This window comes from Rhinopithecus roxellana, chromosome 12 (assembly GCF_007565055.1).
Source record: "Rhinopithecus roxellana isolate Shanxi Qingling chromosome 12, ASM756505v1, whole genome shotgun sequence".
Classification (NCBI taxonomy): Eukaryota; Metazoa; Chordata; class Mammalia; order Primates; family Cercopithecidae; genus Rhinopithecus; species Rhinopithecus roxellana.
In genome coordinates this window covers 87,088,020-87,105,826 of record NC_044560.1, presented here as the reverse complement: position 1 = coordinate 87,105,826, position 17,807 = coordinate 87,088,020, and the positions used below count along the sequence as shown (strand labels likewise).

The 17,807-nt window shown below is 39.7% G+C and overlaps 1 protein-coding gene across 1 annotated transcript in view; it reads right to left on the bottom strand.

Moving 5' to 3' along the window:
* Positions 1-1,257: 1,257 nt before the first annotated feature.
* The window catches only part of AGO3 (argonaute RISC catalytic component 3), a 143,794-nt gene continuing 127,244 nt past the window's right edge, over positions 1,258-17,807 (bottom strand). The window contains exon 18 of the mRNA XM_030913454.1: positions 1,258-1,638. Coding sequence (XP_030769314.1) covers positions 1,591-1,638 — 48 coding nt within the window. The 3' untranslated portion in view covers positions 1,258-1,590. The remainder of the gene's footprint in view (positions 1,639-17,807) is intronic.

Below are 17,807 nucleotides of genomic sequence, written 5' to 3'. Positions count from 1 at the left end.
TTTAAAGAGAAGATAAAATCTGGGCCAGGTGCAGTGTCTCATGCTTGTAATCCAAGCACTTTGGGAGGTTGAGGTGGGAGGATTGCTTGAGGCCAGGAGTTTGAGACCAGCCTGGTCAACATAGTGACACTCCATCTCTACAAACATTTTAAAAACTATCCGAATGTGGTGGTGTACACCTGTTGTCTTAGCTACTTGGGAGGCTGAGGCAGGAAGATCCTTGAGCCCAGGAGGTGAGCTGTGATCTTGCTACTGCATTCCCACCTGGGCGAGAGAGTGAGACCCTGTCTCTCTTAAAAAATCGTAAACAATTGGCCGGGCACGGTGGCTGATGCCTGTAATCCCAGCACTTTGGGAGTCCGAGGCGGGCAGATAACGAGGTCAGGAGTTCAAGACTAGCCTGACCCACATGGTGAAACCCTCATCTCTACAAGAAATACAAACAATTAGCTGGGCGTGGTGGCACGCGCCTGTAATCCCAGCTACTCAGGAGGCTGAGGCAGGAGAATCGCTTGAACCCAGAAGGTAGAGGTAGCAGTGAGCCGAGATCATGCCACTGCACTCCAGCCTGGGTGACAGAACAAGACTCCATCTCAAAAAAAAAAAAAAAAAAAAAAAAAAATTTAAACAGTTAAAAATTGTTTGCAGACAGAAATTTGCCTGCCAACTTGTGACTTCTGGTATTAGTCTAACAACTTTAATTAAAAAATGAAGAGCTATACCTGAAATTACGCAGTTAAAGAGGGTTGAGAGCTGATTTCCAAAATCTTAGTCCAGTGTTTTCTTGCATCGCATACCAGGGCTGTGTATCCACTTTTGGGCCTGTAAAGATTCCCCCAGTTCATTTTGGTTCCTTTTTTCCCTACACATTCTTAATTCTTTCACCTCCTGGCAAAGTTTGGAAGCCTAGTGTCATCTCCCCGTTTTCACTCCACTCACTGTCTTTTATTTAAGAAGGTGAAAAATGGGTGGGGCAGGGGGGAGGTAGGCAGTCTTTGAAAAACCTGAACTCCAGCCACATGCCCAGCTTTGGAAACATTCTATATATTGTCTCATTTAATGCTCCAACAGTTCTATTTTCTCCTTTCACACTGGAGGAAACTGAGATTTAGAAGCATCAAGGAACTTGCTCAGAGTGTCACATAATCAAGGTTTGAACCCAGGACTTCATGACTAAAGCTTACATTCTTTCCACTGTGTCACGTGGGTCCCATTCCCTAGTCTGAAAAGCTGTAATGATGACCACACAAGAGAAAGTTTAAGAGCAAAGCTTTTCTTTTTATTGCAGTTATTAGTGAAAGTTATACTTCAAACTGAAGCTAAGCGACACTAAAACCATTAATATTTTTAAACTCAAGGATTAAAAACAAATACAACATAGAACTCTCCAGTAGGCAGAATGGCAGAAAAGAGAGTAGTGGTTCTGTCACAGAACACTTCGTGACAGTTTGGCTCAGAAAGAATCATGACAGTTTCTTTTTGTTATTGGTGTTGTTGTTTTTTGCCTCCCAACAGGAAACAATGACAATTTAACGCAAAATATTATATGAGCTGCTTAAAAACCAGCTTCTTCAAGCTTCTCCATCTCACTCATAACTTGTTTGTAGTATAATAATTTTTGTGGGGAAGATAGTGTAACTGAAAAAGAAAATATATCACCAAATTTTAAATACTGAAAACAAGTACTTTTGTTCAAAAACTTTATTTGCCTTCTGCTCATTATAATTACATATAATCTTCAAAGAGTTTAAATGACAACCAAATCCAAGGCCTGGCCCCCAAGAACACAGTGATAGGATTCAGCATTTGGTGTTTCTAATTATACAATGACTACGTATATATCATAGACCTGCTCTCATCCATTCCCCACCATAAAGTTCCAACTTCCTCTTACTAAAATATGGCAGTCAAGTTTAGTCTCATTCAAAATCTTATCTGTTCCTATAGCATATTACAGACTTAGACTCACTCTTCTGTTTTAATTGATGTTACTGTGTAGCCGAAGATTTTAAGAAAAGGTTTATAGATATACACTTGAAATGCTGCAGTCTTGAAATACTACAATAAGTTGTTCTTACTTATGAAAAACCAGCGACAACAACAAAAAAGGCCAGGCACAAGACAGAGGGGAGGGAAGATGAGGAGGGAGGTTTGAGAGTCCCATCATTTTGCCTTGCTGAAACTGGGTTTCAGTAGAAATATTTGGCAAGAATAGTGTGGAAAAGGAGGATGGAGAAAGAGGTTACTCTGATTTTATGTAATAATTCAGTTTCAAAACCTACTGATATCAACCTCCAAAAATAGTAGTTCACATCTGCAATACAAATAGGCACACATGGTAAAGATGGTTAAAAAGTAGAATTTAAAAGGCTCTTTGTCCATCTTCAGGACATTTTGCAGGTGGCCCCACCCTCCCCACATGTCCTGTATTTACATTTTACTCTTCAGAAAAGCCCCTGTAAAAAGAATGCTATTTCTTCCTTCATTACTTAGGGGTTTTAAAAATTTTTATTTATTTATTTAGCAGCAATTATCTAGTGGGAGCAGTTAGCTACACTTTAGGGGTGTATGTTTGTATGTGCATTGTGTATAACAGAAATATTCTCTAGAGTGAGCAGTCAGATTACACTGGAATGGTCATAATACAATTTAGTCCCCCAAACACTAAAGAAACACATTATTTTTTCTATATAAACTTAATATGCAGAGTTATAAACATAAAATATTGATATATACACACATACGCACACCACTGCTTCCCACAGCCTATGAATGCATCCACGTACTAGTCCACAAGAATGATCTTTATTCACAAGATATAGTAATACTTTTATGGGTCCATAACTGAAAAGAGACATTAAAGCTACACATCGCAGCAAAAATAGGTTAAAAGTATTCCTGATATATCAATGTTAGCTATCTCATTGCATAAGGTGGATTTTTTGTTCATTTTTCAAACATGAATCTCCCCAACTTTTCATTTTCAGTACTTGAAATTCTGATTGAAATTAATGCAGATGCCACCTTTGTTAGTAATGAGTTGGAAAAGCCCAACTGCCTGCAACAAGGGGAGGTCGGCATCTGTAGAGATAAAAGTAAGTGTTGAATGCATCCATACCCTGTGTACCTAAAATGCATCCTTTTTCCTTTTTTAAAAAAATCTTGTCTGTAGCAACAAACAATTGTGTACACTCCCTGCAGTGGTATGCCCTTTGTAATTTCCTAGAAACAGAATCTCTTCCCCCTATGGAAATGCATAAGCCTGCTGAAATGTAAGGACCTGCCACAATCCATAAAGGTAACTGCATCAGACGCCTGACACGACCTGCAGGTGCTCAGAATTGATTCACATGAAGCAAGAACTTTCACTATATTTAACCTTTACAGGTACATGATGATTGGAATTTTTAAAGTAAAGCAAAGTTAAATTCTGCAAAGCCATGAGTGAAATAAGTACACTTTCTTTCTTAAAATCTAACCCTTTTCTTCAAAGAAAGGTACCAAAAATCGGCCAAGAAACAGGGGAATAACTATCTAGTTGTACAATAGCCTCTGATGCTAACATGTAGCAAAAGTGCCTGAAGGCAAAGGCGAAGTTAATTTCTAAGTATTTGTCTATTATTATTTTTTTTTTTTTTTTTTTTTTTGAGACGGAGTCTTGCTCTGTCGCCCAGGTTGGAGTGCAGTGGCCGGATCTCAGCTCACTGCAAGCTCCGCCTCCCGGGTTCACGCCATTCTCCTGCCTCAGCCTCCCAAGTAGCTGGGACTACAGGCGCCGCCACCTCGCCCGGCTAGTTTTTGTATTTTTTAGTAGAGACGGGGTTTCACCGTGTTCACCAGGATGGTCTCGAACTCCTGACCTCGTGATCCGCCCGTCTCGGCCTCCCAAAGTGCTGGGATTACAGGCTTGAGCCACCGCGCCCGGCCGTATTTGTCTATTATTATTATTATTGTTGTTGTTGAGATGGAGCTTCGTTTTGTCGCCCAGGCTGGAGTGCAGTGGCACAATCTTGGCTCACTGCAACCTCTGCCTCCTGGGTCCAAGCAATTCTCCCACCTCAGCCTCCCGAGTAGCTGGGATTACAGGCACCCTCTATCATGCCCAGCTAATTTCTGTATTTTTAGTAGAGACAGGGTTTCACCATGTTGGCCAGGCTGGTCTCGAACTCCTGACCTCAAGTGATCCACCTGCCTCAGCTTCCCAAAGTGCTGGGATTACAGACGTGAGCCACTGCGCCCAGCCAATTTCTAAGTATTTGATGGTTTTCACCACATTAATCTAACTCAAAATAAAACTGCAGCTGCCATAGCACCACTAAAATAATTTGGTTTTTGAAGGTATGCTTTTGCCAAGGATTATTATAAAGAAAAATTCAGCCTGTGTGCTGGATATCTTGCAGGGAAACAACAACAGGACGTGCTCGTAAGTGAACACTAGACCATGACAAGGCCTATGTTTCTCTTATTCCTGTTTCATAAAATGACCTATGGTAATTAAAGACACGTTCACAGAGGCAAACTGGAAAGGAATCCTTCACACACACTCTTCTATTATCTTGAAAGTCTGAAGAACTTTTCCTTTGGAGAACTCAAATACTTCCGCAAACATTATCTTATTCTTACAATTTAGTGAGCGTGCCTATGATCCCAGCAATGGGTGCTGAGGCAGGAGGACTGCTTGAGCTCGTGCCTATGATCCCAGCACTCTGGGTGGCTGAGGCAGAAGGACTGCTTGAACTCAGGAGTTAGAGATCAGCCTAGACAACATGTGAGACCCCATCTCTGCAATCAAAGAAAAGAATCAGCCAGGTGTGGTGGCATGCACCTCTAGTCCCAGCTACTTGGGAGGCTGAAGCAGGAGGATAGTTTGGGCCCAGGAGTTGGAGGCTGTAGTGAACTATGATCATGCCACTGTAGTTCAGCCTGGGCAACAGAGTGAGACCCTGACTCAAAACAAAAAAACCCCAATGATTTAGTGAGGTAGGTGAGGACAGGTATTACCACTCTTATTTACAACGGGAAACTAGGTACACAGAGATTAAGAGAATTGCCTAAGGACACAGAACAAATCAGTGGGAGATCTATTACTAAATTCCAAGTCCCTGGCTCATATTCTAGAGCCCTTTCTACTCTCAAAGGCAACAAATTCGCAATAGGCTTTTTCCAGTTGTGAGCTTTCAAAAGTTCCTCCGTTGAAGAACACCTTAAGCCTTCTCTCTTACAGCCCACGCTTGACTAGGAACTGGGATGAGTTTTAAACTATTTTTACATAATATTTTGCACATATCAAGAAGGCAGATGACAGAAGCTGTATAAAAGTCAGAATAAATACATAAATTAAGAGAAATGAACAGGTTAAGTATTAATTCATTCAATATAATTTTTTACATATTTTAGAAACCACGTATCAGAATAAAAGTCGTAACATTTTAAAGTTTAAATCAGAGTCCAATTTATCAAATCCATAAGCTATATTAATTTTCTTTAAGAGTATGAGGATCTCTGTTGGTTGGCAGGTTAAAATATTACTTTCAAGAATAATTCTTATTTATTATTTATTTTAAAGATTGGGGTCTTGCTGTGTTGCCCAGGCTTGCTTTAAACTCCTGGGCTCAACTATCCTCCTGCCTCACCCTCCTGAGAAGTTCAGACTACAGGTGCAAACCATCACACCTGACTAATACCAATAATAATTTTATCACTTTGCTATAATACATCATGTTCCTGATTTATATTCTGTTCACATTAGCACTCTATAGCTAGCAAAAAATTCCATGGCTAGGGATAATACCTGCAACATTAGTACTTTCAATCTTAATTCTCACTTAACTGAGTTAGAATTTCTTTTCACATACGTTAAAGTTACACTGTAATAATCATCATTCTATTTTTGTTTTATCCTTCCCCTCTTTTAACAGTGTGTGTGTGTGTGTGTGGTGGGGAGAAAAGAACAATTATGTGATTCACAAATGGCATAAAACACTGATTGTATTACAAATAAGAATGGTGGCACTCTAGTAAATAAGATAATGGAATGTCAAAGGAAACAAACTTTAGAATACAAACATGGAAAACATGCTGAAATATCAATCAAGCTATAACTTGTGGCATGTGATTCTTCTTTCCCAAGTATTTTGAGAGTGTTATTTACCCCCAGTAGAATTCTATATAAACTGCCTCTAAGTCCTTTTCCTATTCTTTTTTTTTTTTTTTTTTGAGACAGAGTCTCGCCCTGTCACCCAGGCTGGAGTGCAGTGGTGCGATCTCGGCTCACTGCAACCTCCGCCTCCCGGGTTCCAGACTACCTTGTCTGGAAAGGCCCTGCTTGGTGTTTTCTATTTAAAGGGGAAAACCAAAGACGTTATGTTGATAGCAATACCTGGCTCTATTAAGGATAAACACTTCATTTAATTTCTTTACTGTAATTCAGACTAGTAGGATTCTCCTGCCTCAGCCTCTGGAGTAGCTGGGACTACAGATGCCTGCCACCACGCCTGGCTAATTTTTGTATTTTTAGTTGAGACAGGGTTTCACCATATTGGCCAGGCTGGTCTCGAACTCCTGACCTTGGGATCCGCCTACCTCGGCCTCCCAAAGTGTTGGGATTACAGGTGTGAGCCACTGCGCCCAGCCTATTCTTTCTTTTTTAAAGAGGGAACGGGGTTAGACCCTGGGCTAAGAAATGAGAAAGCTCCTGGAAAACCTTAATTGCAATTAATTACTATAGAAGATCAAGTCTGTTGCTAGCAAAACCAAAGCTTCCTTTTGTTAAACTCCCTGGGATCAAACTGTATCCATTAACTGGGTTGGACCGTCTGTGCCAAAATTCTTTCTTCATTACAAACCAGTGTTTTTACCAAATCCCACACCAAAACCATTTTCTTTACAGGAAAGACTACCTTGTCTGGAAAGGCCCTGTTTGGTGTCTTCTATTTAAAGAGGAAAACCAGAGACATTATGTTGATAGCAATGCCAGGCTCTATTTAAGTGTAAGTGCTTCATTTAGTTTCTTTACTGTAATTCAGAAGCAACCTCCAAGGCTTCTCTAAGTTACTGAGAACAGGTGTGCCTTTGGGTCTGGGACAACATTATCATATAAATTTAGATTACCGAGACACTCGTCTTAGGTCTCTTCTATAGGTTCAAATAGCAATAGTTGCTCTTTTACTCTGCAAATACTAAACAATTGTAAGGTTTCTGTCCAAGGATCCCAGCAAAGAAACCTTATTCTAATTTCCCCCTCACTATATATTCTCACAATCCTACTAGTCTATTTCTTTACAAAAACCTCCAGTTTCTACAGATTCTGACAATAAAGATGCACGTATGCAACATTTTTGCAGTCTTTCCTTCTTTGGTTCTAAAGAGACTATTAAAGGATTAACTTAAGAGATTTGTTTTTTTCCCAACCAAAAATGAAATAAAGATGAAATAAAGCCATGAAATAAAGATGAAAGTTTTGCCGGGCGTGGTGACTCAAACCTGTAATCCCAGCACTTTGGGAGGCCGAGGCGGGCAGATCACAAGGTCAGGAGTTCGAGACCAGCCTGGCCAATATGGTGAAACCCCATCTCTACTAAAAATACGAAAATTAGCCAGGAGTGGTGGCGGACGCCTGTAGTCCCAGCTACTCGGGAGGCTGAGGCAGAAGAATCTCTTGAACCCGGGAGGCGGAGGTTGTAGCGAGCTGAGATCAGGCCACTGCACTCCAGCCTGGGCGACAGAGCGAGACTCAGTCTCAAAAAAAAAAAAAAAAAAAAAAAAAAAAGATGAAAGTTTTGTCTTTTATTTTTAAAATTATTATTTTTTGAGACGGAGTTTCACTCTTGTCACCCAGGCTGGAGTGCAATGGTGCAATCTCAGTTCACTGCAATCTCTGCCTCCTGGGTTCAAATGATTCTCTTGCCTCAGCCTCCTGAGTAGCTGGGATTACAGGCACCCACCACCATGCCTGGCTAGTTTTTGTATTTTTAGTAGAAATGGGTTTTGCCATGTTGGCAAGGCTGGTCTCGAACTCCTGACCCCAGGTAATCAGCCTGCCTCGGCCTCCCAAAGTGCTGGGATTACAGGTGTGAGCCACCGTGCCCAGCCAAGATGAAAGTTTTAGGCACTAAATATCAGAGTAATCTCCCTCTCTAGTCTCTGGTGTTGCCTCTTCAACATCAAACATAAAATTATAGATAGCATACAGCCAATTTTTGGAAAGAGTAAAATTTAAAAAGCAAGGCTCTAATGACCAACACTCCCATCTGTTTTCTACACATAACGCTGTTCATGGCAATTCTTTTTTGGGATGATCTATTACTTACTGCACAAAGACTTTTTTTTTTTTGAGACAGAGTCTCACTCTGTTGCCCAGGCTGGAGTGCAGTGGCGTGATGTTGGCTTACTGCATCCTCTGCCTCCTGTGTTCAAGCGATTCTCCTGCCTTAGCCTCCTGCCTACAACTGGCTAATTTTTGTATTTTTAGAAGAGATGGGGTTTTGCCATGTTGGCCAGGCTGGTCTTGAACTCCTGACCTCAGGTGATCCGCTCACCTCAGCTGCCCAAAGTGTTGGGATTACAGGCGTGAGCCACTGCTCCTGGCCACAAAGCTTTCTTTCTAAAGAGGTGAACTAAACATGAATAAGCCATCAAGTACTTCACTGTGGTCAAGCTGTACTGATGCCAGGTAGCAGGATTTGTGAAGCCTATCAGTTAAAACAGCAAAATAGGCTCTATATGCCAGATGTCTATGAACTTTCGGAAGGAAAAAGAAAACACAGGACCAGATGCACCTTTTTTTCTTTTTTTTTGAGATGGAGTCTCATCTCCGCCTCCCAGGTTCAAGCAATTCTCCTGCCTCAGCCTCCCAAGTAGCTGGGACTACAGGTGTGCGCCACCACACCCAGCTAATTTTTGTATTTTTAGTAGAGATGGGGTTTCAGCATGTTGGCCAGGATGGTCTCGATCTCTTGACCTCGTGATTTGCCCACCTTGGCCTCCCAAAGCGCTGGGATTACAGCCGTGAGCCACCACGCCTGGCCCAGAGGCAACTTTTAAAATTTTGGTCTTCAGGAACTACATGTCTGCTAACCTTGTTATTACATGTTGGCATGTAATGAATACAACTATAAAGGTTATAAGCGCAATAGATATCCTTAAAAGGGGACATACGCTCACAGCAAAAATATTATTTAGCTTTTTTTTTTCTTTTGAGATGGCGTCTTGCTCTGTCACCCAGGCTGGAGTGCAGTGGTGCTATCTTGGCTCACTGCGACCTCCGCCTCCTGGGTTCAAGCCATTCTCCTGCCTCAGCCTCCCCAGTAGCTGGGATTACAGGCGCATACCACCATGCCCAACTAATTTTTGTATTTTTAGTAGAGACGGGGTTTCACCATATTGGGCAGGCTGGTCTCCAACTCCTGACCTCGTGATCCGCCCACCTTGGCCGCCCACCCAAAGTGCTGGGATTACAGGTGTGAGCCACCATGCCCAGCCACATTAATTTGCTTTTAATTAGTAGTAACAAACTCTTATAATCAAAGTACAAATCTGTACTATCTGTATACAATTAGTACTTGATGTGTGGGGGGTGGAGGAAGTATCTCAGAATAGTGTATCATAGAGCAAACTAATGTAACTGGCAAAAATGCAAAAGAAATGAAATGGCTAATCTCTACAAAGAAAACACATGTTGATCTATTTTAAACTGCAAAACTTACCATATAAAAATAAAATTTTCCCATTTATAATGACCTGACACTTTTCCATTTCCCTGCCTCTCAGTGGAATAATACACTACAGTAAAATGTCATACATTGAGTTCCAATAATTTAGAATTGAAAACCCAGAGGATGGAATACAGTTTATCTTTTAACCTCTTATAGAAATTTCTTGACAAGCAAATTCATGGTGTAAAAATACAATGCAAGTATTTTACCTGCTTAAGGGAATATAGGGAATATACTTTTTTCATGTACTTTTGTTTATTTTCATTTTTATTTTCTGAGACGGAGTTTCACTCTTGTTGCCCAGGCTGGGGTGCAATGGCGCGATCTCGGCTCACTGCAACCTCCGCCTCCCGAGTTCAAGTGATTCTCCTGCCTCAGCCTCCCGAGTAGCTGGGGTTACAAGCATGTGCCACCATGCCCAGCTAATTTTTGCATTTTTAGTAGAGATGGGGTTTTGCCATGTTGGCCAGGCTGGTCTCGAACCCCTGACCTCAGGTCGTCTGCCTGCCTCAGCCTCCCAAAGTGCTGGGATTACAGGCGTGAGCCACTGTGCCCAGCCCATGTACTTTTATTTTAAAAGTTTTTTTTTTTTTTTTTTTTTTTTTGAGACGGAGTCTTGCTCTGTCACCCAGGCTGGAGTGCAGTGGCCGGATCTCAGCTCACTGCAAGCTCCGTCTCCCGGGTTCCCGCCATTCTCCTGCCTCAGCCTCCCGAGTAGCTGGGACTACAGGCGCCACCACCTCGCCCGGCTAGTTTTTTGTATTTTTTAGTAGAGACGGGGTTTCACCGTGTTAGCCAGGATGGTCTCGATCTCCTGACCTCATGATCCGCCCGTCTTGGCCTCCCAAAGTGCTGGGATTACAGGCTTGAGCCACCGCGCCCGGCCTATTTTAAAAGTTAACATGCCAATATACGTAATCTTGATCTTGGTCAGATGTAGTGGCTCATGGCTGTAATCCCAGCACTTTGGGAGGCTGACGTGGGAGGATCACTTGAGTTTAGGAGTTCAAGACCAGCCTGGGCAATATAGTGACCCCACCTCTAAAGAAAAAAACCATCAGCTGGGCATGGTGGCGCACGCGAGTAGTCCCAGCTACTTCAGAGGTTGAGGTGGGAGGATAGCCTGAGCCCAGGAGTTTGAAGTTATAGTGAACTATGATTGTGCCACAAAACAAACAACTAATCTTGACCTACTCACTTGGAAACTGGAGTGTCTATATATAATTTAACTTAATATTCTATAATCATTCTTTTTTTTTTTTTTTTTTTGAGACGGAGTCTCACTCTGTCGCCCGGGCTGGAGTGCAGTGGCCGGATCTCAGCTCACTGCAAACTCCGCCTCCCAGGTTTACAGCCATTCTCCTGCCTCAGCCTCCCGAGTAGCTGGGACTACAGGCGCCCGCCACCTCGCCCGGCTAGTTTTTTGTATTTTTTAGTAGAGACGGGGTTTCACGGTGTTAGCCAGGATGGTCTCGATCTCCTGAGCTCGTGATCCGCCCGTCTCGGCCTCCCAAAGTGCTGGGATTACAGGCTTGAGCCACCGCGCCCAGCCTATAATCATTCTTTTTACTGCCTTCCAATTTATTCACATTCATAAATTATTACTATTGAAATTTTTAATTAGCTGAAGTACTCTATTAATCAGTCTTTATACCTGGCTCTCTCTAGCCACTTAAACTCTGATTTCTTCACTGATACTCAGGGATTGAATCAACTTTAGAAGTATGCTAGGGAAAAAGTCAGGGTAGCAAATCTTCCATATAACAAATTATGGGGGGAAAGTTTCATTTCAAAATCAATTATCAATGAGTTTTGAATCATTTGCTATTTGTTTTCCAGGCCTACAAAAAAGGTATCTTAATCCTAATGCTGAAAAATGTGACCATTTAAGCAGTTTCAATGTACTTAAAGTTAAAAAAAAAAAAAAAGAAAAGGCATGTAACAATCATTTATTTGACAGGTTTCCCCAAAACTGCAATCAGGTAAAATAAATCCAATCTGTTATGTTAGTTTGCTACTAAAGGGAAAAAAAAGATCAAACTTACAGGAAAGCCCCACCTCCCCTCCACATGTAGAAATCTGTCTAAAGACTGTCTTTAATGCCCACTATATAAACAACATTAAATATTCTAAGTTACAAAATAGTGTTAATGGTTTATTGGTAAAAATTCAAACTCTAGAGTTTATGGAATTCATAGTTTGGTTGGTATATTAACACTCCATCTTAATCTTTGCTGCTATTACAAAGAATGAGGAAAGCTAGAAATATCTATAAAAATAAAATACCTTAAAACCAACAAGCAAAATATAAAAGTTGCACACAAATTGCCAATAAATATAAACATCACAATAGAAAAATTAATCTTAACAAAAATAAACTCATAATTGCTATTAAGACATTATAAAAACAAAAAAGTTTAATGTGCATGGATATTTGCAAACAGACACAGTACACTCCAAACAATATAATTTTACTATCATTATTATATAATGCAGCATACAAGGTTACTGAGGTGTGGTATTTTTTGTTGTTGTTGTTGTTTGCTTTTAGTTTTCTTTTCTGGAAGAATGCTCACCAAATTCACAGGAAAGAAGTGCCTAGGTGATCATTTACTGCTATTTACTGCTTCCTGGTATGGAGCAAAATTGCCCTTTGGTAGATAACTACATTTCTTTTTTCTTTTTTTTTTTTTGAGATGGAGTCTCACTGTGTCGCCCAGGCTAGAGTGCAGTGGTGCGATCTCAGCTCACTGCAAGCTCCGCCTCCCGGGTTCACGCCATTCTATAGGCGCGTGCCACCACATCCGGCTAATTTTTTCTATTTTTAGTAGAGACGGGGTTTCACCGTATTAGCCAGGATGGTCTCGATCTCCTGAGCTCGTGATCCGCCTGCCTCGGCCTCCCGAAGTGCTGGGATCACAGGCTTGAGCCACCGCGCCCGGCCACTATCTGCATTTCTAATGACTATGAAAGGTCCTGCTATTTTCCTTTCTTTTGCTTATTTCCCCTTAAGCACAATTTTGCACATCCTACTTCTAATTAACTGATCAAACCCTTTTAAATGCCTTGTCATCATTTTTCATAGTTCCTGCATCCTAGAAAAAATAAAAAATCATTTAAAATATTCCTTGGTGTCTAGAAAATAAAATTTCTTTAACAATAGAGATCATCATTTTGCTTTCTCGCTTAAGCTGATCTGAATGATGACTTGGTATTGCCTTTATGAGCAGTCCTCCTTAATAATGACTAATTAGGCCGCGTGTGGTGGTGCATGCCTGTAATCCCAGCTACTCGGGAGGCTGAGGCAAGAGAATCACTTGAACCCGGGAGGCAGAGTTTGCAGTAAGCTGAGATCACGCCACTGCACTCCAGCCTGGGTGATAGAGCAAGAGCTTATCTCAAAAAAAAAAAAAAAAAAAAGATTGGAAGATGTTGCCTACAATTCCAGGCAAGTTACCTTTCCCTTTGGACACTGGTACTATACCCATAATCTTGTTAAAAAGTTAAGTAGTTTTGCTGTTTTATGTGCATTATGGATTTCCTTCAATACAGCTGAGAATTAAAAGGGTTAATTCTACTAAATATTTTGTTTTCAAATTTACAAAATAAATTTGGTGAGCATTTACCTTTACTTTACTGCATAAAAGCTTTCCTTGGTTCCCTTGGACGAGACTCAGGACAACAACTAACATTATTTTTATGAAACTGTCACACTCTTGGAGTTCTAAAATAATTTATCTTTAAAATTCTTAGCTTCGTGCTACTTGAAAAATAAAAATCTACAGCACCATCTTCTGAAAAGGCACTTTCTAAGAACCGCCTTGCTTTAAAAAATGATTAAAAAATTTAACTCAAGAGTCTATGCCCTGACAAACATCTTTGCTTTACTGAGACCCTAACATAGATACACTAGATTTTGGTTACCTTAGAAATTGGTCTAAAAAAGGAAGGGACCCCAATGGCTGGATAGGTGATTTGATAGGATTCTAATTTTGTCACACCATTTACCTGATACTTCAACAGGGTTTCTCACTGGTAAATCTCAACCCTCTATATTGAATCTACCATCCTTCTATCTTTAATTCAAATTAAAATCTTTAACTTCCATATTTTAAGAACAAAAGATTCTTGAGATTTAATCAATGACATAAACATCTGGAGTACTAGTTTTGATGGGTAAAGTAATACAAATTTCCATGAGTAGTAGGGAATATTAGCACAAGCCTTGACCGTTGTATCTTAGTTTAAAAAATTACGTTGACTGACATGGAAAATTACAAACTTTAAATGTACCATTTTAAAAGTAGGAAAAGAGCCAAAATAGTTTTTCCCTTTGTGTGTGTGAGATTATATATATACACACACTCATACATATACACACACACTCCCCACCCTGCTTCCTGGGACTCAGCTTGGCTTTCACTAATCACAGTGTCATTTCTAACATTGTAACTGATCAAGAATATTCTTAGTATAAACAGGACTTTTTTTTTTTTTTTTTTTTTTTTTTTTTTTTTTTTTTTTTTTTTTTTTTTTTTGAGAAGGAGTCTCGCTCTGTCACCCAGGCTGGAGTGCAGTGGCCAGATCTCAGCTCACTGCAAACTCCGCCTCCCGGGTTTACGCCATTCTCCTGCCTCAGCCTCCCGAGTAGCTGGGACTACAGGCGCCCGCCACCTCGCCCGGCTAGTTTTTTGTATTTTTTTTAGTAGAGACGGGGTTTCACCGTGTTAGCCAGGATGGTCTCGATCTCCTGACCTCGTGATCCGCCCGCCTCGGCCTCCCAAAGTGCTGGGATTACAGGCTTGAGCCACCGCGCCCGGCCTAAACAGGACTTTTTAAAAAATATTTTTTGGAGAAAATTCTCACTTTCTGATTTCTGCACTGTCTTACTTATCTATTCTTGGCTTATTTTTTGACTCCTTTGGAATCACAAAAGTGCTTTTGTATGATCAAATATGAGAACTGAAATAGGAAAACAAGGGTTCTAAATTAGGGTATACTGCTACTCAGGAAGGCGTTACTTGATGTCAAACCTCCCAACAATTCTTACTGAAGCTTTAAGACATTTATGAATTCTCAAAAAGTATGAAAATAATGAATACTTCATATGGATAAAGCCAAAATAAAGGTGCCAGACTAATGATCTTTATGCAGCTTGACTAATAAAAGGTAATCTAAGTAGCAAGTTACTGTTAAGGGCAACTTGCCTGTTCAACAGAAGAACATCTAAGAGGATAAGCTAAGCAAACATTTAACTCTGGTTTAATGACACTGAATGAAAATTTTGCAGAGTTGTCAGTTAAACTTCTTGGTAAAAATATTAAAATCAAGTTTGAAATAGGAAGACTACAACATATTCTAGCTGTATCCAAGTCGTTTGCTTCTTGAATTTCATAAAAATCACCACTCTTGGCAAATTCATGTAGGTCTCTAAACAGATCCATCAAGTTCCTTGAGTAACAAACCGTCTCTAATTCCTGGTCTGCAATCCATCTAAACACTTCAGATCCATCACTGGCATGCTTAGCACTCACTCTTTCCTTGAACACTGAGATCCTCTGCCAGTCGTTCCTGCTGAAGGGCAAGTCAGCTTTTATTTTCCTACACATGCCTTAAGTCTTTCATGACTCTGTCAGGAGGCCTGTCCTCCTAAAATCCATTAGAGAATACACAAGTGAACACTAGGCAGTGGTGAGTTGTGGAGAAGCTAGCCTGGAAACTGGTCTACACCTTTAGAAGGCTGAGAATCCCTGTGCTGGAAGGCAGAGATGCCTCTATCAAGTGCCTTCCGAAACACTCAGTCATTCCTACTAGAATCCCTCCTAGACTGTCTTCTAGGAAGAGAAATATATTAATAGGTTATAAACAGGGATTTCCCTTAGAATAATAGTTTTCCCAAGAAACTTGTTAGAAGATAACTATTAAGAAAAAGAAAGGGAATCTAATATTTCTGTGAAAATGTGCCAAAAAAACCAGTACTGAGGAGGCTGAGGTACCCTTTTTCAAACTGTAAAAGTCAAAATCTACATTTCTAAAACAAAGAATATCCTGATATTAAATTGAAACTAAAATGGCAGCACCCTTTGTTACTTTGATATTTCGTGTCCTTACTCTTACTTAGGAAAAAAAACGGTCTAACACTAGCCTTGAATCCTGCTTATCTCCTTATTGTTTAGTGCAGTAACTGTCAGACTCTACTTAAATAAATATAGCAGCTACAATATTGTAAGTGTATGGTCCTCCATGCCAGTAACCTGATACTGTAATAAAATACATGTATCAGCACTTTACGTAGACACTTCAGCCATCAAGAATATACATTAAACTCCCAACTCTTCTTCATATGAAAATCAATTATCTAGTTGCCAGACTGATATTTTACAGTCAGTCTTGTAAGATACATCATAGAAAAAAGAAGATTAAAATTTAGCATTCATGATATAGTTAGTAAGCAAGGGCAGGAGCAGAAGGGTCACCGTGAATTTCATGTTTAACTTAAAAAAAAAAAACATTTTTAAAATAAAAAAGATTAGAAATTCTGCACCAGAAGTGCAACAATAAATAGGACAAAAATCAAGAAGCATTTGTCACTTAGCCTTTTACCTTAAAATTCTAAGCACAAGTTTTCTTGTAATTAAGAACCAATGGTAATTAATATACCAATTTGTTAGCAAAATAGAAATATAGTATACATATTCTTTCAAGTTAATCAACTTTAAACTAGCAATGCTGACTAGTGTAAGAGCACTCTAAAAAAGAAATCACTCAAAAGGTAAAACTTTATAATTTAGAAAAAATATTTTTGCTCTTAAAAAAGTCCTTCCAAATATATTTAAATTAAGGGCTCCACTCTAGCATATATGAGTGACTGAAAATTAGGTGAGAGAGTACATAGAGAAAGGGTATCTACAGTCGCTCCCTAAGTGTCCCATATGAATCTGTGCAGCTCCCATGCTAAAGGAAGATGTTTACTCACACTAATCAAGCACATACCAATTACATTTTTATCATCTTGGGTATACTATTTTCTTCTCTTGCCCATGATCCTGACTATATTCAGTAAAATTTCAGTGTAAAAAAATCCATCTTTTATAGGAAAATTTTCTGGAGGAGATGGGAGAAGACTGGGAGAAAAAATGTATATACTATACAAATATTACCTTTTGTAAAGTTCTTTGCAACAGTGTTGTAAATTGCATTTCAGACACTTCAAAATAATAAACATACAAAATACAGTACTTTCTTAGTTTTCTGGCAGAGGGACAAAAGATTTCATGCCTGTCGGAGGACATGGGCTCAGATTTTAGGCTCAAAATACAGTGAATTGGCAATAATAGTGGATTACAGAGAGAAACTAAAGATCTAAATCCATTAGGTTTCACGTGCAGATGGAATTCTGAAAGGCTAACAGCAATGCCCACTGGAAACAATCTGTAGTATCTATACTCTGAACCAGTGCAAAAAAAATCAAAATGCAATTTTCATGAGTTACAAAGTGCAAAGCTCCCCTGAATCCAATGTTACTGATAAACTCGGTTTTGATAGCTTTATAGTACTTTTTAATACCTTAAAGTGTAATCAATAAAAGTTTTGTAAAACAATTTCCCACATTTCAGTGATTTAACTGATTTAAAATGATCAAAGTCCTAACTTCCTTTGTTACTATCACCTTAATTTTAAAAGGAAAGTTACACTGGTGATACATTAGCAAAAGTTTTAAAATATCATCTTGCATTTTCCTGATTCTTTTTAGTAAATGAAAATGGGCATCTAGCCAATATGATTCTTCAATAAACACAATCTATTTGCAAATAATTTAAATATGTTAAGCTATTCACGATTATTTCTTATACAAAAGTTCAACTTTATTTCTAATATTCAAGTTGGACTCATTTAGGCAATTTCACTTCATTTTCATTATGATTTTTTTTTTCTTTTGGGACGGAGTTTTGCTTTTGTTGCCCAGGCTGGAGGGCAATGGTGCAATCTTGGCTCACTGCAACTTCCGCCTCCTGGGTTCAAGCAATCCTGCCTCAGCCTCCCGAGTAGCTGGGATTACAGATGTCCACCACCATGCCCAGCTAATTTTTGTAT